We start from the raw sequence: 26,550 nt of genomic DNA, 5'->3' as shown, positions 1-26,550 counted from the left end.
AAACATAGGAGTGCAGATATTTCTTCAACATACTGATTTTATTTCCTTTAGTTATATACCCAGTAATGAGATTGCTGGATCATATGGTAGTTACATTTTTAATTTTTTGAGGAACTTCCATACGATTTTCCATGATAACTGTATCTTATGTTTTTTCTTCAGAGTTTTGTAGTTTTAGCTCTTACATTTAGATCTGTGATCCATTTTGAGGCAATTTTTGTGTGTGACACGAGGAAGAGGTCTAGTTTCATCCTTTCGCATGTGGCTATCCAGTTAGCACCATTTGTTGAAGAGACGATTCTTTCCCCATTGAGTTATCTTAGCACCCTTGTCGAAATCAATTGACCATAGATGTATGGGTTTATTTCTAGGCTCTCAATTCTCTTCCATGATCTATATACCTGCCCACTGCTTGTGGTTTTTTTTGTTTGTTTGTTTGTTTTCTGGGAAGCATAGAGCCCAATGTGAAATGTACTGGGAAGTGTCTAGGAACTTCAGGGACTGGATTGGTAGACTTGTACCACCACTGGATTTCCCTGTTCCCTCCTCCCACATTTCTTTTTTGTTGTTTTAATGTGTGCTTTGTGATAAGCTGCCTCAAATTCTTTTGTTAATGAGTTGTGGGACATTAATAAATACTATTTTTGTACTTCAAATGTTTTATTAATCAGTTCTAACTGAAGACTGGCTAATTTATACATTTCACTGCTGTCAGCTTAAAAATGTAAATTGTCTGTTAAGTGTCTTAAATATTTCTCCCTGTCAAATTATCATCAGCTGATGCAGTTCCCTTTTTATCTACTTTTAATTGGAATTCAGATAATTTCTAAGATTAGCGCCTACAGCTTATCTCCTTGACTGCTTGACATTGTTTCTGTCATTAATAACTTATTTTCATCTTACCCCTGCATCTTACATGTTTATATTTTATACACTAAAAAGTGTCTTGCATATAATTTGATGCTATGTTCAGAGAACTGTAAATGTTTATACCTATTTTTCCAATAGTCTAATTTTCAGGTACCTAGCCCTAAGCAATAACACTAACTATAGAAAGGTGCATATTCACCAAGATGTTTACCACATCTAATTTATAATTGTGAAAAATTGGAAATAACTGACATGTCTTAGAATTCGGAATAGATAAGCTAGCTATATTATAGTGACTGGATGGAGTATTTCTATTTTGAAATTATATGTATCTATTTTGAAAAAAATGCTAAGAAAGTAGATTTTAGGTGTTCTCACCACAAACATGATAACTATACGAGGTAATGCATATATTAATTAGCTTGATTTAGCCATCCCACAATGTCTGTACATTTCCCAATATCATGTTGTACATCAGCGGTCCCCAACCTTTTGTCACCAGGGACTAGTTTCATGGAAGACAGTTTTTCCATGGACTAGGGGTCTGGGGGTTGGGGGTGGGGGTGATGGTTTGGGGATAGTTCAAGTGCATTACATTTATTGTGTACTTTGTTTCTGTTATTATTACATGGTAATACATAATGAAATAATTATACAACTCACCATAATGTAGAATTGGTGGGAGCTCTGAGCTTGTTTTTCCTGCAATTAGACAGTCCCATCTGGGGGTGATGGGAGACAGTGACAGATCATCAGGCATTAGATTCTCTTTTTTTTTTTTTTTTTTGAGACGGAGTCTCGCTCTGTTACCCAGGCTGGAGTGCAGTGGCCAGATCTCAGCTCACTGCAAGCTCCACCTCCCGGGTTCACGCCATTCTCCTGCCTCAGCCTCCCGAGTAGCTGGGACTACAGGCGCCCACCACCTCGCCCGGCTAGTTTTTTGTGTTTTTTAGTAGAGATGGGGTTTCACCATCTTAGCCAGGATGGTCTTGATCTGGTGACCTCGTGATCCACCCTTCTCGGCCTCCCAAAGTGCTGGGATTACAGGCTTGAGCCACCGCGCCTGGCCAGGCATTAGATTCTCATAAGGAGCAGTCAACCTTGTGTGCGCAGTTCACAATAGGGTTTGTGCTCCTATGAGAATCTTAATGCCAGTGATGATCTGAGAGGAGGCAGAACTTGGGTAGTAATGTGAATGAAGGGGAGTGGCTGTAAATACAGAGAAGCTTTGCTTACTTGCCCACCACTTACCTCCTGTTGTGTGGCCTGGGGGCTGAGGACCCCTATTGTACATGATAAATATATGTAATTTTATTTGTCAATTTTTAAGCAAATTTAATTTAAAAAATGAAAAAAAGGAGTAAATCTTTGTGGCCTTAGATTAGGCAATACTTTTTTAGATTTGACACCAAAAGCAAAAGCAAGAATAACAAAATGGATGTATATTAACAATATTCAGCAACTTTAAAACTAATGTGATATAATTTAGATGAAAGAAGCACTATGTAGGCATATCAAAAAGACAGTAGGGAAATATACAAATGACATTTTCCCCCCAGATTGTAGGAAAGTGCTTGATTTCCTATTCCTGTTTAAATTTTATTACTGTTTTGTATTTTTTAATGTAAAAGCTTGGGAGTATCAAAATTTGTAATTTTCAGAGGAATATATATATTTTTCCTTTTTCAGATGTGAATCTGGCTACACTGGACAGCACTGTGAAAAGACAGACTTTAGTATTCTCTATGTAGTGCCAAGTAGGCAAAAGCTTACTCATGTTCTTATTGCAGCAATTATTGGAGCTGTACAGATTGCCATCATAGTAGCAATTGTAATGTGCATAACAAGGTAGGTAATGATGTAAGAAATATCAACTTTAAATTAGAGGCAGGCGACTGTTTGTTTATAGATGCTTTGAGGCCACCACTCTATTAGGAAAAATCCTATGATCAGTTCCCAGAGGTTTTCAGTGGTCTCTCTTTATCCTTCTTCTTTAGAATACAGGCAAGGACTAATTCCCAGACTTACAAGTATATCTGGGTGACAAGCAGAGAGGGAGTGAGAGTAGTCAATGAGAAAAAGGAATTTAGGGATCTGAGAATTGTATACAGTCTTTGAGCATTATATTCTGGGAAAATAATATTAGTAGCAATTTTTTTTTCTTTTCTTTTCTTTTTTTTTCTTTTTTAAGAGACAGGGCATCACTCTATCATCCGGGCTGGAGTGCAGTAGCAATTAGAGCTTACTGCAGCCTCGAATTCCTGAGCTCAAGTGATCCTCCAGAGTAGCTGAGACTGTAGGTGTGAACCAGCATGACTGGCTTAGAATTTCTAGAATGGTCTGCACATGCATAGAAGAGCCATGCAGAAAATTTTTAAGCCCTGCACAACTGCAGGGTGTTTTATGCCCTAGGAATGTACTTTACTCACAGTTATAGTAAGAAAGGAAGAAATCAGAGGCTGAAGATAATTTTATTGTGATATCACTGTGTTAACATTACTTCATTTTCTGGATTGCAGCAATAAGTAATAAGCTTTAAAATTCTCTGTTATAAATAAAACCATTTGTCATAAATTAAATGACTTATTTGGATTGCAATGGCATAAAATGAGTCTTTTCTAAACTGAGTGGAAATACATAAGTCAGACTGAACTGGACCTGAGAAAAGTCAGAGTAAATCCAGCAAGTTCGTGTTGTCTTTGTGCTTTCCTAGTCTAATGTCTTTTCTTCCTGCTTACCTCTTTCTTTAAGATTCAGTTCAGAAGTCTCATAAGCATCATATCTCCACCTCCCTGCATTATTCTGGGCAGAGGGTTGAAGCATATCAAATACAGATATTGGCAGGCCATAATGGATTTATGGCCCTTCTCTCCAAGGTCTGGATAGAAGCCAGACCTTCAGTAGTCTCAGCCATCTGGAGCCGAAATGATAAAACTAGAAATGATAAAAAAAAAAAAAGTTCTCCAAGTAACAGATATTTTTCATAACACCTAGGCACTAAAGTCAGTGCGCTTTATTTCACAGAACAGATGATTTGCCCTTAGGCAAGACTACTGAATATAAAATTGGATGGTAGATCAAAGTAGGGACATAATCATGTAACAAATAATGATAACAGGAAGAGAAGATAGGGAAAAAGCATTTAACAGCAGGACTGGCTATAGCCATTTAGTATAGGCTCAGAGGTTAAGTAATTTGCCTGTAGTCATCCAACTAGTAAGTGGAATTGTCTGGATTTGGATTCAGTTTGATTCCCATTCATTCTTCTTTCCACTGAAAGGTTCCATGTTGAGTCATCTTGGGAAACATCTTTGCCCAATATGACCATGTCATGGGAGCAGGGTTCAAACTTGATTTTGTAGCAGTTTAGGGTTTTTGAGCAGGGAAAGGACTTGGTATAATCATTTTTTCAGAGTACTAATGAGTCATCAGAAAAATTCATTGGAGTAGTGAACATGTGAGGTAGGGGGAAGACCATTTAAGACATTATTAGAGTTAAATAGGAGTGAGGTAACAAATGATTTGGAAGGCAGAAGAAAAATTAAGGTAAAGTAAGGGAAGATATTTGAGGCCTGGACATAGTGCCTTTATTTGAGACAGGGCCTCACTGTCACTCAGGCTGGAATGCAGTGCATGGTCTTGGGTCATTGCAACCTCAACCTTCTGGGCTTACCTCAATCTCCCGAGTGGCTGAGACTACAGGCATGCGCCACCATGCCTGGCTAATTTTTGTATTTTTTTTTGTAGAGACTGGGTTTGGCCATGTTGCTGAGGTTGGTCTTTCACTCCTAGGCTCAAGTGATCTGCCTGCTTTGGTCTCCCGAAGTGCTGGGATTGTGCCCAGCCAGATAGTGCCATTTTTAAGAGGATCAAAGGATGTTAGAGTCAATGGGAAGCAACTTTGAGTTCAACCCCTTCATTTAGAGAAGTCGGGAAACTGAAGCCCTGAGATAAGAAATGTACCTCGGTCTAAGGTCCTAGAGCTACGAAAGCCCCCTTACAACAGTCCTTTACCCAACTCTGTCCTTCAGTGCTGTAATGCTCAACTACTCAATTAAAATTACCTGGCAGGCCGTTTTGAAGGAGGTACCCTCTAGTTTATACTCCAGATCCCTCCTTGTTGCCCTCACAGCCACTTAGACATCACAGTGTATTTCTAACTGTGTCACAGTGTCTTCACTGCCCACTGTCTCTAACGACTGAAGAGTCATCTCATTGAATTTATCACAGATTGCTCCTGGAGGCCTGTCTTTTTATTATGGTATTTCCTCCCCTAGAATGTCTTAATGTCTTGCTATCTTGGATTTAGAATATTTAGAATATATATGTACTTATGGATTTATTTCCATTGAATTTTTAAGTATCTCTCCCACACAGTCCATTATGGGACAGCTGTTGACATATACCATGGTGGCTGTCACATGGGAGGAATCTTCTTTAAAAGGATGTTCCCACTGACTTGTTTATCAAGACTGCATGAGTCAGTTTTTCTTCTTTTCTTCTTGGAATCTCCTCTCATGTTTTCAGACTCATAGAGTGACAGATTGGCAGGAACCTGGAACATCACCTTAGCTAAACGCCCTGATTTTATAGATTTAAAAACCATGGCACTAGGAAATTGGAACTTTTCCAAGGTCATGGTGAGTTAGTGATAGTAAAAGAGGGTTGCTTGATCTGTCAACTAGTTTTCTCATTTATGAAATGGAGATGATTCTAACTCTATCTACCTCATACTTTTAAAATGAGGATTAGTGAGGTAAAACCATATACAAAATGGAAGTATTGTCAACACTTTTAAATCAAGGCAAAGCTGTACTCTTTGAAATTGAACAAAATGAGGAGTACTCATTGTTATAAGACTTTCTTTCCAGTTTGTAAATTTCTTGCTGGCAGAGATTTTAGAACCTAGTCCAACTTCTAATTTAATTTTTACATTTAGGAGAATTGAGGTTGCACAGTTAGTTATTAGCAGAGCCCAGAATTCATCTCAGCCCCCTTATTCCACATTGCAAAGCACAGCACCTTGTGTTTGCAATCTAGTGTGCAGGCACAAGAGCAGTTCCAACACAGTGAGATTTGTACTGCTGTTGAGAAAGATGGTAAAATGAGAGCAGAGTTAAAGAATGTCCCTCATCTTCAGTGTGGCAGTTGCTTATGGGCTTCTGTGGTTTGGCCCAGGAGGGTGTGGACAGCTTCTTTTGAGTCATTGTCTAAAATCAGTAGATATTCCTGTGTATTCATAGCTGAGGTTAATAAGCACACTTCTTCCTGATTTCTTTTTTTTTTTTTTTTTTTTTTTTTTTTTTTTTTTTTTTTTTTTTTTTGAGACGGAGTCTTGCTCTGTCGCCGGAGCTGGAGTGCAGTGGCCAGATCTCAGCTCACTGCAAGCTCCGCCTCCCGGGTTTACGCCATTCTCCTGCCTCAGCCTCCGGAGTAGCTGCCTTCATCTAACCTGTTCTTGTCATTTTTGAGCTGTCTTGTCATAATGCTCAGGGAAAGCACATAGGCCAGAGTCCTTTCTACTGCAGGGGTTTCATATTATCAGTCACTGTGACTAGGGAGTTTCTAGGCTGGAGGAAGGGTGGGATATCTGTCAGGGGTGCATATATAGTAGCATAGACACTTGGAATGAATTTTGCTTGTGCCAGTACCTATGTTACATATCTAATCCTCTCAACTCCCAGCTTTGTAGGGGAGGTAGCGGTCCGAATTGTGTTCATCTTCATCTTGTCTTGCAACAGATACCATCTCATTTCCCTTTCATGTAATTGCTTGCAGTGTGGCTTTGTGTAAAAAATGTGTATTACTTTGGAAACATTTGAAATATCCTAAACAAAATCATCAAAACAATATTTTTCTCTTTTTCTTTTTTTAATGCAACAGAAAATGCCCCAAAAACAATAGAGGACGTCGACAGAAGCAAAACCTAGGTCATTTTACTTCAGATACATCATCCAGAATGGTTTAAACTGATGACTTTTATATGTACACTGACCATGTGATGTACATTTATTATGTCTTTTTTTAAAGAATGGAAATATTTATTTCAGAGGCCTTATTTTTGGACATTTTTAGTGTAGTACTGTTGGCTCGTATTTAGAATATTCAGCTACAACAGTTTTGGACTGTTTAGTAGTCTTTGTTTTATGTTTTTAAATACAGAAATTGCTTTCACAAATTTGTACCACATGGTAATTATGAGACTTGTTCTTTACCCATGGAATGTAATATTTTTGCAAAGATGGACTACTTCACAAATGGTTATAAAGTCATATCCACTTCTTCCACAATGACCACAGCAAATGGCCAAGCATGAACTAAAGGTAAAGATGTTTACAGATTACTTTTCTTACAAAAAAAAAAAAAAAAATCTAGAAGACACTGTGTTTAAATAGATATCTAAATGTTTTTGAGATTTAGTAACTGATTTTTTAGACACTGCCTATCGCATGAACTGTAAAGATGTGTGTGTTAGGTGTAAAATATTTATAAGATATATGGACTGGGGAATTTGATTATTCCTCCCTTTGAAAAAATAATTCTAATAATTTGAACAAGTATGTTAGTAATGATGGAAGAGATCATTGAAAAGTAGATTTAGATATTGTGAGAATAGGCTGTTTAACAGATTGGAATAAAGCCTACTCTCCCAGTTAAACTACTTTAATACACATTCATTTTTCAAGAAAATATTTGTTTTAACATAAATAAACAAATCGTATCAGTGTTTGTGAATAAAATACAAAAATGATTGTTAATGATTGGTGCTCTTAAAGTGAGCTTAAAATTTATCCAAGACCTCTATCCAAATTTGTCCTGTAGTAATAGATTAATATTCATAGATTGTTGGTGTTTAAAGATCTGAAGTGTGAGTAGAATGTATTCAGCTGTTTAACATGTAGTTTAGATATTCAAAAGTATGCATGTAGAATTTAAAGAATATGTTTAAAATTATTAATTTTAATATTTTGTTTGGAAAAGCATGTTATAATATAATGTTTTCACTATATGGCCTCTTTTGGTGTGTTTATTTACTAAATTTTTTGATATTGGTGTTTCAGTATATTTAATGTATGAAATTAGTAGAAAAAGCAGATTTTGGTTCAGAATTCCCCTTTACTGTTACAAATACTGATTGAAATTATCTAAAGGCAAAAGCTTTACCCAACATTTGGAGTTTGCTTTTTTGATCATTTGGCTTCTAGGTTTAATATTAGTTACATGGTGGCTTTAGTGAACTTTTTAAAAAAGCTTTCCTCTTCTACCCACACAGTCTTATTTGAGTCCCTTAGTCAGTCAGCAAGCATGTTTGGAACAGTCCCCGGTACTTTGCAAGGGTTCAGATTGCAGAACAGTCACATATGGGTATTTGTAGTTATAAATACTTGACCGTTCTCCAGGGGTGGGGTTTCCAACTCTTTAAACAACCCTGTTGCCTGTTACCAAGCTGACTTTTTGCTCCAAGTGCCAGAATTGATTGTGGTTAGGACATCTTACGCTGAGAAATAAATAAAATGGAACATAATGGGTCTGCTTCAAATGCTGATAAAATCCACCAGAATCGCCTGTCGAGTGTTACAGAAGATGAAGACGCTGCTCTTACCATTGTGACTGTGCTGGACAAAGTAGCCTCCATCGTGGACAGTGTGCAGGCAAGCCAGAAGAGAATAGAAGAGAGACACAGGGAAATGGAAAATGCCATAAAATCTGTCCAGATTGACCTGTTGAAGCTTTCACAGTCACATAGCAATACAGGGCATATCATTAACAAGTTGTTTGAGAAAACCCGAAAAGTTAGTGCTCACATTAAAGATGTGAAAGCCCGGGTAGAGAAGCAACAAATTCATGTTAAAAAAGTTGAAGTCAAACAAGAGGAAATAATGAAGAAAAACAAATTTCGCGTGGTAATATTCCAGGTAAGCTTGCACTTGTGTTCAGCTTGCTTATTCTAATCTCTTGCATCTTTTAATTGCCAACAAGTCATATCAGAGGTTTCCAGTGTCACATCTTAACTATTGTATGTATTAATACAATGGAGTTCTGTATTAGCAGCAATCTCAGGATAAAACCATTTCTGTGTTAACCAAAGTGCTATCTATCATTTTGGAATTTTGAGCTTCTCAACCATTTCATGTAATATGAACTGTGGCTCATAGCTTAGGCTATTTCTTGCCTTTGAAACTTAATATTGGTAAGTCCCTTTCAGCATATTAGCCTTATTAGCATGGTGCCCTCTCATAGACTTTGAAAATGTTAGAACTAGAAGAAGACTCAGAAGCCTCTAGTTTAAAACACCTCTTTGTTCTCTAAAAGAAGAAACTGACAACCAGTAGCTCCACAATGTGGTTTTTTTGGCTTATGTGGAGAGCCTGGAAAGGCCTAAACAGTAGATATAAACTTTTCAGAATGTGATTTGTGTGTTGGAATTTTTGCATATAGATCACAATAATAGCTATTTTCCAATGAACAATGAGGCAATTATTCTTATTTTTCTTATTGTTGTAGTAATACAAATATATGAGTCACATAAATAATTTCCTATGTTTGATTACAAAGTCTTTTTACTTAAGTGATTTAATATAGTATTTTGTGTGTGGCATTGTGTATTGAGCTAAGTTCCCATATTCTGTGCTTGGCACTCATATTTTTGGAAATAGGAACATATTCATGGCAAATGCGTAATATCTATGGTATATTTTTAAAACTCTTACAGTTAAAAGGAAAAAAATTGAACATTCCTTCACAGTAGAAAAGTGGGAAACTGTCATTATCAGGCAGTTTACAAAACACAAGTAAGAATAAAATTCTACTTTCACTTATTTAACTGTTGGCAGTTATTAAAACCTATACCAAGAGGTCAATTTAAGAATCGGAAAAAAACACTTTCATATTCTGTAGGTAGAAATATTAATTGATAAAACATTTTTAAAAGGCAAATTTGGTAGTATGTATTAAGAAATTTAAAAATTCACAAACTTTTTGGTCCCAAAATTTCATGTCAAAGAATTTGTTCTATGCATAAAATCAGGAATGTGTGCAGAAATGTTCACTGTGCATATAAAGTGTTATTTTTTTAAAATGACACCTGTATTTTAAAAATGAGTACTTATGTACATAGGAAAAAAACTAGAAGAGTATAAACTAAATGAAATGGGAACACAGTTGGATTATGTAGAAGATAATTTGTAAAACACTAGGGATGTGGCCTATAACTCCCCATGGCATTCTTTACACATTAGGCAATTCTCCATAGCCCTCTCTTGACTGATAAGGTTATACTGGGATAGTAGAGTGGTATTTTAGGTCTGTTTTTAAAAGCTTGTAGGTTATTTAGGAAAAATAATAGGGAGGAGAGTGAAGAGTTGCTTATTTCAAAGGTAGATAGGGCAAACTATGCCATTTTAAGTTCTTTATCATTTCCCTTTCCTTTCATGTCCCTGGAAGTCCTTCTATAGGCTTAAAAATTTGGGAGGAAAAAAAAAATGCCTGGGCAATGTGGCAAAACCCTGTCTCTACAAAAATAGAAAAGCTAACCAGGTGTGTTGTCGCGTGCCTGTGTTCCCTGCTATTCAGGAGGCTGAGATGGGAGGGTCACCTGTGGGGAGGTTGAGGCTACAGTGAGCCATGATTGTGCCACTGCACTCCAGCCTGGGTGATAGTGAGAACCTGTCTTAAGAAAAAAAATTGAAAAATTGAAAAAAAATCAGTCACCTGATTTTCAGAGGCCAGTTCCAGTGCAGTGGGAAATGTAGTATCCATTCTTTAATTTGCCTTCTGAAGATGTTCGGAATTGTGGGTATATCTTACCCTCCGCTGGCATGGGCACATGGCCAGGAAACATATTTGGCATTCACAACTGCTGAGAACCTTTGTGCAAAGCAGTGGACTAAGTGCCAATTAAGATTTACAAAAGCAAGAGCAAAGAAGTTTCTGAAAAGTTTCCATTGACTCTGTTCATTGACATAACTCTTCTTTAAACTTTAAGATGTTTCTATATTCACCCGTGTAGTCCCTGTAACTAACTGCTGATTGTTCTTTTCTTTGATCTTTTGCAGTTATTTAAAGCAACTGAGGGGTCCTAGTTTAGGGCACATCTCTTTTCTTGTAAGAAATAATGCCATGAAGATTCTGTATAATTAAGTTGTTCAGAGTAAGCAGCAGTTCGTCAAAAAGTAATTGCTATCATTTATAATGGGAAAGCTTATAGAGAAAAGAATAATGGACATAGAACTCTGATTCAAAGATGCATTAGATGTTAGAACACTATATACATGGTCACATGGTTATTCTTGGCAGTTAAAATTAGTTATAATTAATCATCATAGTTAAGGTATATAAATGGTTATATTGAGATTGCCCCTTCTGCTAAAATTAACTTGAAACTAAGCAATTCAGCCATAGTAAACATTACCTATTTCTTATACATTTATTATTTCTCTTCGAACATACTATATCTTCACTAATAAGCCTCAGACTTTTGTATATTCGAAATTTCCCTAGCTATATTACTTTGAGAGCTTCTTTGGAGGTTCTAGGAGGGGAGCACAGCTACTCGTATACTCTTGACCAAAGACCAGTCCTCCTCTATCGTGGATGGTCGTCCTCTTTGACCGAGCGTGCGGTTTCGAGAGGGATGCATATGGAGCAGTGAGGGAGGAAGGGGACACCCACTTAGCCAGCCAGATCAGCTGAATCAACCCTGGCAATCAGTGGGGTGACAGATGTTGCAGCCACTTGCCCTCACATCCCGTAGCTATATTACTTTGATGTTCAATCCAGCCTACAGTACTCTGATGCACAGTATTCATTCTGTTACAAAAATGGTCTTTTTACCTGGAGTTTTATATTAAAAGGTGCAATTATATTTGGAAGTCAACTATAATTCAACATCTACAATCTTCAGTTATAACAGTCTATTAGCTCGTGATAGCTCTGTCTCATTGGAGTTGCAACTAATAGATCTACATAACAAGTACTTTTTTGTGACTCTACCCCGTTTTGTTTTACTTTAAAGACTGATTTTATATTATTTGTTGTGTACTTAAAGGAGGGTATGTGATTCCTGGGCTAAGCTATATCTGATTTCTTCACAGCAAGATTGTGTTTTTTCCTGTACCTAACAGTAATTAACTTTTGGCTCTTTCCCTTTCTAATTATACCTTCTCAGGCCATGCCAACCCACATTGTGTTGCTGAAGCTACTCCCTACAGCAGGTGTCAGGAAAGGAGAGGAATACTTCCACTGCTTCTAACTGATTCATCAGAGAGTTATGAGACGCCCACCCCTGCCTTTTTTTTAGCTCCTAGACACTCTAATCCTATAGCCAAAGAATTTAATTTTAAATAAGTATCAAAAGAAATAAGGTTCCAGGGATATCTTCTTGACTGTCAGGCTGATAGGTTTTGGAATATGCATAAATGTGTTTTGTATATATTTATATATTTTTTGATTGAATAGATTTAATCTGGATCTCATGTGGGGGCACAGTTTCTTTTAGAAATTTTAACTTGTGGTTCAGTTAAAAATCTCACAAATTTTCAACTTTTGTCTGTTTAGTTTGAGAAATGCTCCCTATTCAGTTGGGTTCCTCTAGCTGCTGTGGTTGGGCTGGCTCTCAAGGTTTCCAGTGTGTGTCATGTCCCAAATCCAATTCTCATCCTTATTCTTTTGACACATTTGGCACGATTGGACCTTCTCTCTCTCTCTTTCTCTCTTTCTCTTTCTCTCTTTAAAGAGACAGGGTCTTGGTCTGTTGCCCAGGGTGGAGTTCTATGGTGCAGTCATAGCTTACTGCAGCCTCCAACACCTGGGGGCAAACGATCTTCCCTCTTCAGCCTTCCAAGTAGCAGGGTCTACAGGTGTGCATCACCTTGCCTGGTTACACTTTAAAATTCTCGTAGAGACGAGGTCTCACTTTGTTGCCTGGACTGGTCTTGGCCTCAAGTGATCCTCCCACCTCAGCCTCCCAAAATGTTGGGATTATAGGTATGAGACACCTTAACCAGCCCCTCCCTTTCTCCTTGAAACTTCTTTCCTCTGGACTTCTGGGGTTACTACGCTTTTTGGGAGTTCCCCCTGCCTCACTGGCTGTTTGTCCTTTTTTTTTTTTTCTTTTCTCATTTCTTCCTTCTACCAGTCAAAAATCCATGCTGTGTAACACCCATGTTCAAAAATTCTCAAAAATATTTTTAATAACATATTTGACAGCAAGACCTAACTTGACCTGAAATTATTCAGTAGAAAAACCTGACCTAAAGTAGCAGGAGGCTATTTCTAGCTTTTATCCCAACTTAGTGTGAATATTCATATTTTTTGCCACAGAAATGTTTCTTCCAAGATCTTGCTAGGAATGTTATGTAATAAATCATATTATTTCCAAAGTCTGAAATATTCTGAATTCTGAAACACACCTTGGTGCCAAAGAGTTTTGAGTAAAACAGAGCATAGATCCATTCACTTAGTTTCTTGGTGATCTCTTTCATCTGGTCTCATGACTTTAATTCCATCTTTACATCAGTGACTAGTAAATTTGGATGTCTAGCCCAGCCCTCTCTTCTGAATTCCAGACTCATCTAGTCAGCTGCCTGCTCAGTGCCTCTGCTTGCATGGCTAGTGGGTGTCTACAAGACAGTGTGTTCAGATCCCATCCTTCCCCTCCAGTCTCTTCCTCCTCCTGTCTCCCCCATCTCAATTAATGGCAGATCTATCTTTCATCTGCTCAGGCCATGTACTTGAGGATCGTTCTTGACACTCTGGCACTCCACATCCAGATCTAGCAGCAAATCTTGTTGGCTCCTGCCTTCAAAGCAGCTCCAAATCAGACTGCTTCTCACCCTCACCCTGTCAGCAACCTTACCCAGTGCTCCCTTGCCTCAGTGCCCTCCACCTGTTCACCCTGCTTCTTTTCTTGCCCCTACACTCTGTTTTCAACAGAGTGATCCTTTTATAATGTGGGGCAAATCCTGGCACTACTCTCATGCAAACCATTTATTCATTCATTCATTCATTCATTTTTTTAGACGGAGTCTTGCTTTGTCACCCAGGCTGGAGGGCAGTGGCACAATCTCAGCTCACTGCAACCTCCGTCTCCTGGGTTCAAGCAATTCTCCTGCCTCAGCCTCCTGAGTAGATGGGATTACAGGCATGTGCCACCGCTCCCAGCTGATTTTTGTATTTTTAGTAGAGACTATTTCACCATGTTGGCCAGACTTCTCTTGATCACCTGACCTCAGATGATCCCCCTGCCTCGGCCTTCCAGAGTGCTGGGATTACAGGCATGAGCCACTGCACCCGGCTTCCTGCCAGGCTTTTAGGAGACTTCCTGTTATGCTTAGACCTCACCATTGGATACAGAGCATTGCGTGACCTGGACCACCTGCTATCTCTCTTACCCTCTTGCCTCCCCTTCTTGCCCTTTCATCAATCTGCTGTCACCACACGGCCCTCCCCACTGTTTCTCTGTTCTTCCCAGATCTATATGCAGCCTTCAGGACTAGGCTCAGGTGTCACCATATGAGTGAGGCCTTTCCGACCACTGTAGTTCAAACAGCACCTCCTTGTCACTGCATATTCCCCTTCCCTGCTTTAGTTCTCACCTTAGTGTGTATCTTGCCATCTAACATGCTATATAGATTTTACTTGTTTGTCCCTCTCCGAGAATATAAGCTTTTTCACTCTTGTCTTCCAAGAAGCTTCACAGTTTCTAGAACCAGAAAATTTACTGGTTTGTGGTGGTGCTTAATCACTTTGTTGAAGGAAGGTGTACACCTGTTTGATCCAATAATCATTCATTGAGTATGCCTACTATGTTCAAGACAATCTGATAGATGCTGGGCATAAAACATAAATAAGACACATGATCTTTGCTTTCAAGGAATCTGGAGAAGACCTCCGGGAGACACATATTTTTGAGTAAAGCTTCAATTCAAACTGTGATAAATGTTATAAACAGAGGATGTATGTGTAAATTTGAGATAGAGTTAGCCACTTGGGGAAGTTGGGGACACTTGGATTATTGAAGAAAGATTTCATTTACAAAGCCAAAAAGAGGTGAAAGGGGACCTAAGATGTCAGAAACTTCTGGGTATGGTAGCGTGTGCCTGTAGTTCCAGCTACTTGGGAGACTGAAGCAGGAGGATTCCTTGAGTCTAGGAGTTCGAGTCCAGCCTGAGTAATGTAGTAAGACCCCGTCTTTATGAAAAAAAGAAGATACCAGAAATCACATATACATAGAGGGATGAAAACATCTTGTGCTTGAGGAATTGAGAGTGATTGTATGTTTCTGGGCTGGAAGAGTGGGAAAGTAGGTTTAGCTAAAGCTGAGGAGCCTTCTCATCATAGTGGACAATTTGAACTCTTCGTTGAGTATTGATGAGCTCTCCAAAGTTTAAAGCAGAGAAAAGATGTGATCAAAGCTATCCTTTAGTAATATTTCTCAGAAAATACTTAGGTGATGTTCCGGAGGTAGAAGGATCAGTGAGGAGGCATTGCAGAAGTTAGGACTGAGATGACAAGTGCCAGAATCAAGACATTGGTAGAGGGAATGAGGAAGGAGGAGGGAACGGACAAGTTGTTAGGCAGTATTGCCAACAAAGCTTGGTGACTGGTTGGATATGGAATGAGAAGGAGAGGAAATATTTGGGATGGTGATTCAGGAGTTTCTATCTTATATGGCACCTGGATGGGTGTTAGTGCTGAGAGGTAAGGGAAAGAAGTAGAAATGGAGAGGATGGTGGATGGGCCTTGATTTTTGGACTTGGTAAGTTCAAGGTGACTGTGTTACGTCAAACTGTGGAGCAGTCTGCCCGTCATTCACACATGTGTCTTCATCTTAGGAGAGAAGGAAAGTGAAGATAAAATACATGTGAGTTTACTTACAATTGGATCTGAAAAATGGACTGGTTAAGGTTGCCCAGGGTGAGCCTGGGAGATAAAGAAGAGGAAAGGGCCAAGGTAAGAGAAACCCTAAGAAATGCTAACATTTAAGGAGCAGGCAGAGGATAAACAGCCCATGGAAAAGATTTACAAGGCATGGCCAAAAGGTAAAAGAGCTGATCTGTAGTGCAAAGGAAGCACTAATATGCTTTGTTTTTTCTCTCCTTCAGGAGAAGTTTCGGTGTCCAACATCCCTGTCTGTTGTTAAAGACAGAAACCTAACTGAGAATCAAGAGGAGGAGGATGATGTCTTTGATCCCCCAATAGATCTCTCTTCGGATGAAGAATATTATGTTGAAGAAAGCAGATCCGCCAGGCTTAGAAAGTCAGGCAAGGAGCGCATTGATAATATCAAGAAGGCATTTTCCAAAGAAAACATGCAGAAGACACGGCAAAATTTGGACAAGAAAGTGAACAGAATTAGAACTAGAATAGTGACCCCGGAGAGGAGAGAGAGGCTAAGACAGTCAGGAGAGAGGCTGAGACAGTCAGGGGAGAGGCTGAGACAGTCAGGGGAGAGGCTGAGACAGTCAGGGGAGAGGTTTAAGAAATCTATTTCTAATGCAGCTCCCTCAAAGGAGGCTTTTAAGATGCGTAGCCTCAGGAAAGGCAAGGACCGAACAGTGGCCGAAGGTGAGGAATGTGCCAGGGAGATGGGCGTGGACATCATTGCCAGGAGCGAGTCTCTGGGCCCCATCAGTGAGCTCTACTCTGATGAGCTCAGTGAACCAGAACATGAGGCAGCCAGGCCGGTGTATCCTGCCCACGAAGAAAGGGAAATCCCCACCCCTGAGCCTGTAAAAGTTACTTTTAAATCTCAGGTGAAAGTAGAGGATGATGAATCTCTTTTGTTAGATTTAAAGCACTCATCGTAAAGAGGAGTTAAGTATATCCTAAATATGAAACTCCTAATCATGCAGTTTTAGTTTGAATAGTGTAGTCATCTACATTTCTGTGCCATGTAGGAAAACATAAATTTATGTTTTTTTCTTATCTTTAAAATCTTGAAGATAATATAAATATTATTTTCACTCTTTTTCACGGCAGCTGTGGATTTTTTAGTTCCTTTCTCTTGTCCACTAGAAAAATAGTTTCCTAGGTTGGGCCAGTTACATATTTGGTAAGGGCAACTTTGCGGCCATCATTTGCAAGAGAACTCTAAAGATTGGTTAGGATTGAAACTGTGGCCAGCCTCAAAGGGGAGTAACTCATGTGTGGGTTATATTATCCAAATGTTCAGATCAACAGATTTGTTGGTAGCAGTCACACCCCTTTTTTGATGCTTTCACATTAAAAAACTGAAGTTTTGGACTGGAGCGTTTGGTTCTAGTATCATAGCTTTACTTATAAGAAAGCCCTGGGCAAGTTATCTGCTTATTCTCATCAGTAAAAAAGGAGAGGGTTGGCCTCTGCTGCCTACCTCAGAGGACTGTTGTGATGATCAAAGGAAATGGCACACATTCTGGGGGAACAAGAAGCACACCCAGAGAAAACAAGCCTCACCAGTTCTTCAAAAACAGAATTGAAAGAGTTATACCTTCTGAAAAAGACCTAACCACCAATCAATAAGGTCCTAGGTTGGACAGAAACTAAAACTGGTCTTCAGAAGCCTGTTCACAGAATCAGGAGTGAAAAATAAATAAATGTTTGGGTGACCACTTTTTCATCAGACTAACTAAACCTTGGGTTTTAGTTGGGTCTCAAAATGTTCCCTGGCCAAACCCTTTCTCCTTTTGATTAAGATCTTTAGTGGACTATAGCACTAATTTGTTTGAGCAGTATGAGGCATAAAATTGTGACTATGCTTCTAAAGTCGGCCCTGATGCATTGGGTTTGGAAATGACCGCCAATATTCCTGTTAGTTCCTGAGTGTACCCTTCAGGGTCCAACTGTCCAAAACGGTGTTGATAGGAGTTTATCATAGCTGCTTTGGGAGGAAGCCAGATTCCCCTTATCTGTTAGCTTTAGATGGTGGAATCCAGGAAGTAGAACAATGTCTATTGTTGCTAAAGAAAGAAATGGGCCGGGCGTGGTGGCTCATGGGAATAATCCCAGCACTTTGGGAGGTTGAGGCAGGTGAATCACCTGAGGTCAGGAGTTCAAGACCAGCCTGACCAACATGGCGAAACCTGACTCTACTAAAAATACAAAAATTAGCCAGGCATGGTGGCATGTGCCTGTCCCAGCTACTCAAGGAGGGTGAGACAGGAGCATTGCTTGAACCCAGGAGGTGGAGGTTGCATTGAGCCGAGATTGTGCCACTGCACTCAAGCCTGGGCGAAAGAGCAATACTCTGTCTCAAAAAAAAAAAAAAAAAAAAAAAAAAAAAGAAAGAAATGGTAATACTGGTTCTGTACTTGTAGGATGTTTAATATAGCATGGTGTTGTAATAGAGAAGAAATGGTGAAATTGTTGAATTTGAAGAATTGGGACAACGATCAGCTCTCCCACTTTTTTTGTCACTTTCAGATCATTTTTTGGATAATCATGTGGTAGTTGAAATAATAAGTTGTACATACATACACACAGGCATACATAAATCGGCTTGAAAATATTTGACTCAGTTACTCAGATGTTTGGGTTTGGGAGTCTGATTCAGCATCATTTCCTCTTCACCCTACATGAATACATAAAATGATAAATTGTTCATCTTGTTACCTTTTTATATTGAAAACTAAAGTGTATACAACATTGGATAACACTTTCAAATGAATAATTTTAAAATGTTTTTGTGACATTTTGAAAAAATCTTGGATGCCTAATCACATATTTTCTTAAGAGCCATAATAAATTTGAATTTAAGAAAATGTTATTACAACATTTGATGTTAGTGTCCTATAAATATTTTTACTAATAATGCAAACAGTGAATGTAAAGGAGTTACAAGCTTTTTCTTTTTTCTAGTCCTATGTAGAATAAATATCAGTTGGCCTGGAATATTTTTCTGCAAACATTACTGTCAGGGAATTTTTATAAAGTCAGTTTGCTTACTGATTCATTATATAACCAGACTTGACATTTTATGGAACATTTCACATCTAGCTGTATTTGAATTTTGATGAGAAGGGAGTTATAACCTGGTCAGCTCTTCATCGTGGTAGACTTTGTGCAACCCCAAAACACTGAACAGTTTCATGTCCTGGAATTTTATTGTAACCTTGTACTGCTTTCTTGGTACTTGCTTCTGTCTCTCTACATTTCTTCCCATATTTGGGACATTCCCAAATTCTACATTTGTAATTTATTATCCCTTTAACTTAATTTTCTTGATATAAAAATAATGGGCTGCAAACTCACACGTCCCATTTGATATAAGGAATATTCTAGTCAGTGTTCCTATTTTAAAAGTTTCAGATAACAGGGACAGATTATTTTACTTATTCATCTGTATTTTAGAAATTATACGTGCCAGATTTTAAACGGTGTATTCAAATAAAACCATTAGCAAGATTTCCTTGCTCTGAGACAGAACAGTGCAGCATCTATAGACACCAGGGGGCACAGAGCTACACAGGCTCTTCTGCAGAATAGACAGGATAGAGCAGGGGGGTGCAAGTCTGTCTCCAGCACGTGATGATCCAGGTCTTTCTGTGAGTGGTTGATAGCCTGATTCTAGCTTACAGGTTAGAGAAGCAGGGCAAACAACCAAGTACATGAGAATTCAAGGCCGGGTGTGGTAGTTTATGCCTGTAATCCCAGCACTTTGGGAGGCCAAGTTGGGCGGATCACTTGATTTCAAGACCATCCTGGCCAACAGGGTGAAACCACGGCTCTACTAAAACAACAAAAATTAGCTGGACATGGCGGTGTGCGTCTGTAATCCCAGCTACTTGAGAGGCTGAGGCAGGAGACTCACTTGAACCCGAAAGGTGGAGGTTGCAGTGAGCCGAGATCACACCACTGTACTCCAGCCTGGGCAATAGAGTAAGTCTCCTCAAGAAAAGAAAAAAAAAAAAAAAGAAAAGTACATTCAGCTTGCTGAAAATGTACTTGTGGGGTGTGTGTGTGTGTGTGTGTGAGAGAGAGAGAGAGAATTCCCTGAAGCCTCCATAAGTTAAAAATACAAATCAAGATAAAAATACAAAACATTTTTGATTTCATTCTTTACCTTCCATGCCCATTAAAGGGTTTGGTTTAGACCAAGACCTGCAGTTCATTGTGATTCTATCAGCTAAAAAGCATGGGTCATGTTATGTAAAATATTCCACAGAACCGTTGTTAACTGCAGTTCTATTACATGAAATCATTGGGCTCATTTTTATTCTGAGACATGTTTACTGTAGCTTCTCTTATTGAACCCTGCTAAGAAAATTATAGATCATGATTCCTAAATCGGCAGAGTGACCATTATGGTTTCACCCTCAATTCTGTTTGAATTTGGGTCATGCTAGTCCCTGGTCTGTAGTGAATAAAAAATGAAAAAACTTCATGCTAAACTTTGTGTGTTGTTCTTATGGCCACCTCTGAGGTATGTTGTCTCAGGATTTATAGTTGCCCTTCCCAGGTCAGAATCCGTCATTGTATTTCATAAGCAGTGGCTAGGAGATCTAGGATAACCACGACTTCACTGTGCATCTCTTAGGACATCCAAGGATCCCTGAGAGGGTAGACTGGAGTGGCAGAATATCCTCAAATTCGAATGTACTTTGGGCATCTTCCTAAAATCAACCACTTTTGTCAAAAGGCCCTCCCCAAATGCTCTGCCACTTGATGCCTTTGCCCATGCTGTATGTCTTGGAGCACCACTTCCCCTTTCATTCTGAGAGATGCCCTTCAAGTTCACTGAGAATGTCAATTTCCTAATTTTAGCTTTCCCTGGTCCCTTCATCCCCTAGGAAGGGCATGACTACTCCATATTTTACACACACACAGATTCTATGTGAGGCACTGAGGATTCAAAGATGAATAGAACCTTCTTCCCCACCCTTTCCTATCCCATATCTCAGGCTCACAGTTCTGGGAGACAAGCAAAAATTCAGCAGTGTGACTAGTGCTATGTATCAGATGATGGAACTGTGGAGATGGAAGCTGTTTATAGAGTATTTTGATTATGCTTCTCCCTTAGCACTTGCACCGTATTGCAGTTTATTTGTGTAACTGTCTTCTAGACTAGACTGTGCTTCTTAAGGTCAGGGACTGCATTTTACTCATCTTTGGGTCACCAGCACTTGGAGAGCCTCCCATGTGCTAGCCGTCTGTATCATGAATCCAGAGATGAAAGACGTGGTCCCTATGCTTAAGGAACTTTTCCCTTGGTGGAGGAGATAGACACATCATGCTCAGATTGCAGAAAGGATGATAGGGGAACATAGAGGAAAAATATCTCATAATCTGGGGAAATGCTGTCAGGGAAAACTAGAGAAAGTGTTGCTTGGCATTTGAAGGCCATTTGAGTCAAGAATAGAATTCAAGGCACGATGCAGCTAGAGAGATTGTATGAAGGTGTTGTGAGATTTATGTCAAAGGCCATAGAGAGCCACTGAGAGATTTTAAAGGATGTCCTGTTAACAGACCAGAGGCAGACGGACCAGTTGGTAGGGGCCTTGAATTTTTCCAGGTAAGAGGAGTACCTAACGTAAAGCAGTAACTGAGCTATGGAGGGGTCAGCTTGGCTGTGGGTTGTGATGGGAACAAATGACTGCCAGGTTTCTGAGTTGGGCAAGTCACAAGTGGTGCCACTCACTGGGACAGGAAATATAAAACTGTTCTAATACAGCCCTCTCCTGATGCTTCTGTCTCTCCTCTGACAGCCTTCATTACTCATCCCTCAGTGTGGCTGAGGAACAAAAGGGAGCTATGCCCATACTCCAGAAGTTCCCCTTCTAGAGTTCTGTCCAGTCCAGCTGTTGTGGCTCCCACCTATGCGTGAAGAAGCCTCCTTTGAAGGGACCCTTTTCTGGCTCTAGCAGGTGCCTTGCCATCTCCACCAAGATGTGAAAGTCCTTGGGAAGCAGAACTGCCTTGCAGATCTAAGGCCATTGTGAAAGCTGCTGTCTCATCTGTGTCGTTGCTCAAGGCCGAATTTCTGTTTCTGTTTGTGTGGTCCAAAGAGAGGCTACTTCTGATTCTTAGAATGGATTATAATTTTCTTTTCTTTTCTTTTTTTTTTTTTTTTTGAGACGGAGTCTCGCTCTGTCGCCTAGGCTGGAGTGCAGTGGCCGCATCTCAGCTCACTGCAAGCTCCGCCTCCCGGGTTTATGCCATTCTCCTGCCTCAGCCTCCCAAGTAGCTGGGACTACAGGTGTCCGCCACCTCGCCTGGCTAGATTTTTGTATTTTTTAGTAGAGACGGGGTTTCACCGGGTTAGCCAGGATGGTCTCTATCTCCTGACCTCGTGATCTGCCCGTCTCGGCCTCCAAAGTGCTGGGATTACAGGCTTGAGCCACTGCGCCCAGCTGGATTATAATTTTCTAATCTCATTTTTTTGTTGGGCACCTGAGGATTGCAGACAAAGCTGTGCTTTATTCCATCTGACATCACAATAACAGTTGCTGTGACCAGCTGCATAGGCCAGGGCCAGTTGCCCAGGTTCATGTATCTTCTCCAGTCAGCTGCCATAGTGGCAGCAAGAGCCTCGATCTCATTGTGGGTACTTGTTTTCAAATTTAATCCTGCCATGTCTGTCATGTTAGATATGAGTCATGGCACCAAAAATGTATCAGAGGTTCAAGGTGGGTTTCATGCAACCCATTCTTCTTCCCCTCCAAGTTTCTGGTTTATGGAGAGTTCATACAAGGATTGTCAGCAAAATGGAGAACACCTTTATTACAGGCTGGGCATGTGTTCAATAAATCCCCCCAAAATAGGGCCTTTAGTAAATTCAGCTGGCGAATGTGGCTTAGGCCCTCCCTGGGACCTGCGTGCTCTGATGTGGTGGTGAGTGAGCAAGGTTTGCAAAGCAGGAGCAGAGTCCATTTTCTCAGCTAGCAGTGAAGCCTGCAGGCCTGCTCACATCTTCAGTCAGGGAGAGCAATGGGGATGGAGTGCCTTCCCTTTGTGGTGACCTCCAACTCAAGTGAGCAGGTAGCAAGGAGAGGGAAGGCTGAGAGACCAGGGCCTCTGGGACAGAACATAGGGTCCAGTTTGAAGCCACAGCCTCGTTTGCACTTTTCAGGCCTACTATGCAGAGTTAAACGGAGCCCTCTGAACCTAGCTGCTCCATGTTGAGCATCCCTAATCCAAAAATCCAAAACCTGAAATGCTCCTAAATCCAAAACTTCTTGAGTGAGGACAAGACATTTTAAGGAAATGCTCAACCTGTGTAATGCAAATATTCTAAAATTAAAAAAAAATACCTGAAACACTTCTCCCAAATACTTGTTCCCAAGCATTCAGTTACAGGATACTCAGCCTGTAGTGCTTCTGAGGCCTGTTGTGGACACACCGAATTGAGGTACGTGTGTCTTCGCATGGACCAAGTGAGGACCAAGTGGAAGGTAGGCAAGTTGGATATTACAGATCCCAGCCCAGAGACGGAAGGCTGGATAACACATTTGTTGAAGTATAGGTAAGTGCAGTTGTGAGTTTTCATACAATTTGAAAGGAGTGGATACAGATCTTTTATTTGTCAAACTTCTAAAAGAAAGTATTCTGAACAATTGTTCTTGGACTCTTATTTCAAAAATTCTCCTGATCAGTCTGTGACTGGCATTACCTTTGAAAGGGCAAACAGTCTCTATCCTCATTCTGGTTTCCAGCCCCTGATAGAATCACTTTAAGAGGAACATTACATATTGTTCTAAGCTGAAATTTAGAACTACAATGAACACCCCCGTCTGAAGAGTTTGGCTCAGTTTGTTACTGTGAATCCATTAAGGTGTTACTCCTGGCTGAAGTTTGCTCACAGCTTCATGTTATAAGGCAGCCAAGGTCTCCTAATAATGTCATGGGCCAATATTCATAACTTACTAGGGTCTAACTAGGCTTTTTATCTGAACAGGCTTTAAATTCTCAACAAACTCTGGTTATGTAAATATGTTCTTTTAGGGTAAAATAAAATATATTGAAATGCGTGTATCACTTTAATTGTATTAGCACCTTTCAAGTGGCCGTATTTGTTTGGACAGTTTCCATAAGGAGAAGAAATAAATTAACAATTATGCATGGGATGTGTTCCTTTCTAGTTGAAAGCAATAGAAAAGATTTCAGAGCGAAACATTCATATGCTGTCAGCTGCCAAGAAATAGAACTGTGTTTTCTTTAACAGGAGAGAAAATATCTCAATAAATCATAGGTTGTAGATTTATTAGGAAAATGTGCCAACGTGTTCTCTACTTGAAACTCGTACATCTTACATAAAAGGAAATCATCAGCATTTCAGACAAACCTTTATTGGAGGGTAAAATCACTTAAGATTTGCTAGTTAGTTACCTGTTTTTTTTTTTTTTAATCATCCTATCCAGTGATAATCTGCTAAAGCATCCTTCCACCCTGTTTATTCTCCAGAATGCCAGCCCCTCTCAAGGTAGAGAAGCTGGAAAAGCCTGCATTGGGCCGGGTCCAAGGAAGCCTGTGATTTACTCCTGTGGCTTGATGAGACCAAGCCATGTGCATATGGTGGATTATTTTTCCTGACTTTGTCTCAAAATTTTGTGTAGAAAGGATGACGATTATTACATTTTTCCAGGGGCATGAGGTATAGGAATGGGGAAATTGTATATGGAAATCATGAAACTTAATTAGGAGTTTTGGCCCAAAAAACCCCCAAAAAACAAAAACAAAAAACCAATTCTCAACTGAATTAAAGATCAAAGGCAAGAACACTGTAAATTGTGCACGAGGAAGAATCTAGAGAAGGGTAACCTGTGATCTTTGTTGTCATTGAGAACAGAGCAAAATAAAATGAAAAAGAAAATGGGTTTAAATGCAGGAGACAGGAATTGGGTTAATCACAAAGAAAGGCTTCTACTGCAGAAACATTTCCATCTGGAGGTTCTAACAATTGAATGAACAATCTTGTATTTGGAGGCAGAGTAGTAAATGAAGTGCCTAGAGAGATGCTGCATGCATCATGTTTCTGTTTCACAGTTTTTCATAGTGAGCCATATTGTTATATTCACCTCTCTCCCCATCTTTTTTTTTTTTCTTGAGACAGAGTCTCACTCTGTCACCCAGGCTGGAGTGCAGTGACGTGATCTTGGCTCACTGCAAGCTCCACCTCCCGGGTTCACGCCATTCTCCTGCCTCAGCCTCCCGAGTAGCTGGGACTACAGGCACCCGCCACCTTGCCGGCTAATTTTTTGTATTTTTAGTAGAGACGGGGTTTCATCGAGTTAGCCAGGATGACCTTGATCTCCTGACCTCGTGATCAGTCAGCCTCAGCCTCCCAAAGTGCTGGGATTACAGGTGTGAGCCACCGTGCCGGGCCTTTTTTTTTTTTTTTTTTAAGGTGGGGCTTGCTCTGTTGCCCAGGCTGGAGTGCAATGGTGCAATCACAGCTCACTACAGCTTCCATCTCCTGGGCTCAAGTGATCCTCCCACCTCAGCCTCCCAAGTAGCTGGGACCACAGGCACGTGCCCACTCTGCCTGGCTATTTTTTTTTCTTTATTTTTAATAGAGATGAGGTCCATTATGTTGCCCAGGCTGGTCTAACACTCCTGAGGTCAAGCAATCCTCCCTCCTTGGCCTCCCAAAGTGCTGGGATTACAGTCATGAACCACCACACCTGGCCTATATATCTCTCGCTTTGTAAAGCCCTTTAAAATTGTGTGCATTCTCTCTGAGATTCTGTTTAAGTGCAAAGGACTTACTGTGTTTCTCATTAATAAGATAATAGGTATTTAATAAGTACCTACTGAATGAAAACAAATTAATGCCTCTTTGAACTATGGCCTTTTCTCTGAATATCTTTGAATTAAGATCATTTATTTGATGAGTATTTTTTTGAGCACCTCATGTAAGCCTGGCACTCTTCTAGGCTCTGGGAGTAAAGTAGTGAACAGAATTCTTGCTTTCAGAGATTTCAGAGAAAGACTAATAACTAGTAAATATAGTATGTTAGGTGGTGAGAGGTGCTGTGAAGTAGTCAGGTAAAGGGGCAGGGCATTATGAGTGGGAGTGGTACAGGCTGGTGCTATTTTAGAAAGGGTGTCTGGGAAGGACTCTGGTAAGGTGAACAGAATGTTTTGAATCTGATAAAGAGTCAACCAGGCAGGTGTTTCTAGGAAAAGTTTTAGTTGTGTTCAGGAGACAGTGTGGTTGAAATGGATGAGGTGGCAAGAGTGGGAGCAATGGGGTGTCACAGGCTGTTATAAGGACTTCTAGGTTTTACTCTGAATGAGAAGGGGACCCATGGGAACGTGTTAATATGAAGAACGACATGATCTAATTTATTGTGTTTATACTCATTGAAAAATCAAGCCATTGTGTTCATACAAAAAGCTAACTACAGTTCCTGCCTTAGTTTACACTGCAAAGGAACTCACCCAGACTCCCGAGTTTTCCATTCCAGGCTAGCTCTCTAAGCCCCATTGCAGCTCAAGGCTGACATCTAGTGGATACTTTCATAATTGTTTATGCACATGGAGTTTGGAACCTATCCACTGTAGATTAATAGAGGGGGAGGTTTAACACAGAAAATCACAAACTGGATGATTAGTAGCATACTGTAGTGGATTTGCCTTTGTTTTTCTTTGGCTCTTATTCAGGTAAATTTACGTTTATCTAGCGTATATTAGCATATATTAGTTAGCGCTGGTGGGTTCAGCTGCCAGAGATTAGAGCATCAAACTCATGGGTTGGTAAAG

At 39.9% G+C, this 26,550-nt stretch overlaps 2 protein-coding genes across 2 annotated transcripts in view; both read left to right on the top strand.

Annotated features, from left to right (window-relative positions):
- Positions 1-7,877, top strand: part of TMEFF1 (transmembrane protein with EGF like and two follistatin like domains 1) — a 96,348-nt gene extending 88,471 nt beyond the window's left edge. Inside the window, exons 9-10 of the mRNA XM_023202661.2 lie at positions 2,560-2,718; positions 6,754-7,877. Of these exons, the coding sequence (XP_023058429.1) occupies positions 2,560-2,718; positions 6,754-6,838 (244 nt within the window). The 3' untranslated portion in view covers positions 6,839-7,877. The remainder of the gene's footprint in view (positions 1-2,559; positions 2,719-6,753) is intronic.
- A 442-nt stretch (positions 7,878-8,319) lies between these two features.
- CAVIN4 (caveolae associated protein 4) lies at positions 8,320-18,611 on the top strand. The gene is made up of 2 exons (XM_023202670.1): positions 8,320-8,786; positions 15,975-18,611. Exons 1-2 carry the CDS (start codon positions 8,385-8,387, stop codon positions 16,677-16,679), a joined length of 1,107 nt encoding a protein of 368 aa, XP_023058438.1. The 5' UTR covers positions 8,320-8,384; the 3' UTR covers positions 16,680-18,611.
- The last annotated feature ends 7,939 nt before the right edge of the window (positions 18,612-26,550 follow it).

This window comes from Piliocolobus tephrosceles, chromosome 14, assembly GCF_002776525.5.
Source record: "Piliocolobus tephrosceles isolate RC106 chromosome 14, ASM277652v3, whole genome shotgun sequence".
NCBI classification, from domain to species: domain Eukaryota; kingdom Metazoa; phylum Chordata; class Mammalia; order Primates; family Cercopithecidae; genus Piliocolobus; species Piliocolobus tephrosceles.
This window is presented reverse-complemented; position numbering and strand designations above follow the sequence as displayed.

Coding starts and splice junctions, on each gene's coding strand:
- CAVIN4 (XM_023202670.1), top strand. CDS start 8,385: ATGGAACATAATGGGTCTGCTTCAAATGCTGATAAAATCCACCAGAAT. Junction 8,787..15,974: donor TTCGCGTGGTAATATTCCAG/GTAAGCTTGCAC, acceptor TCTCTCCTTCAG/GAGAAGTTTCGGTGTCCAAC.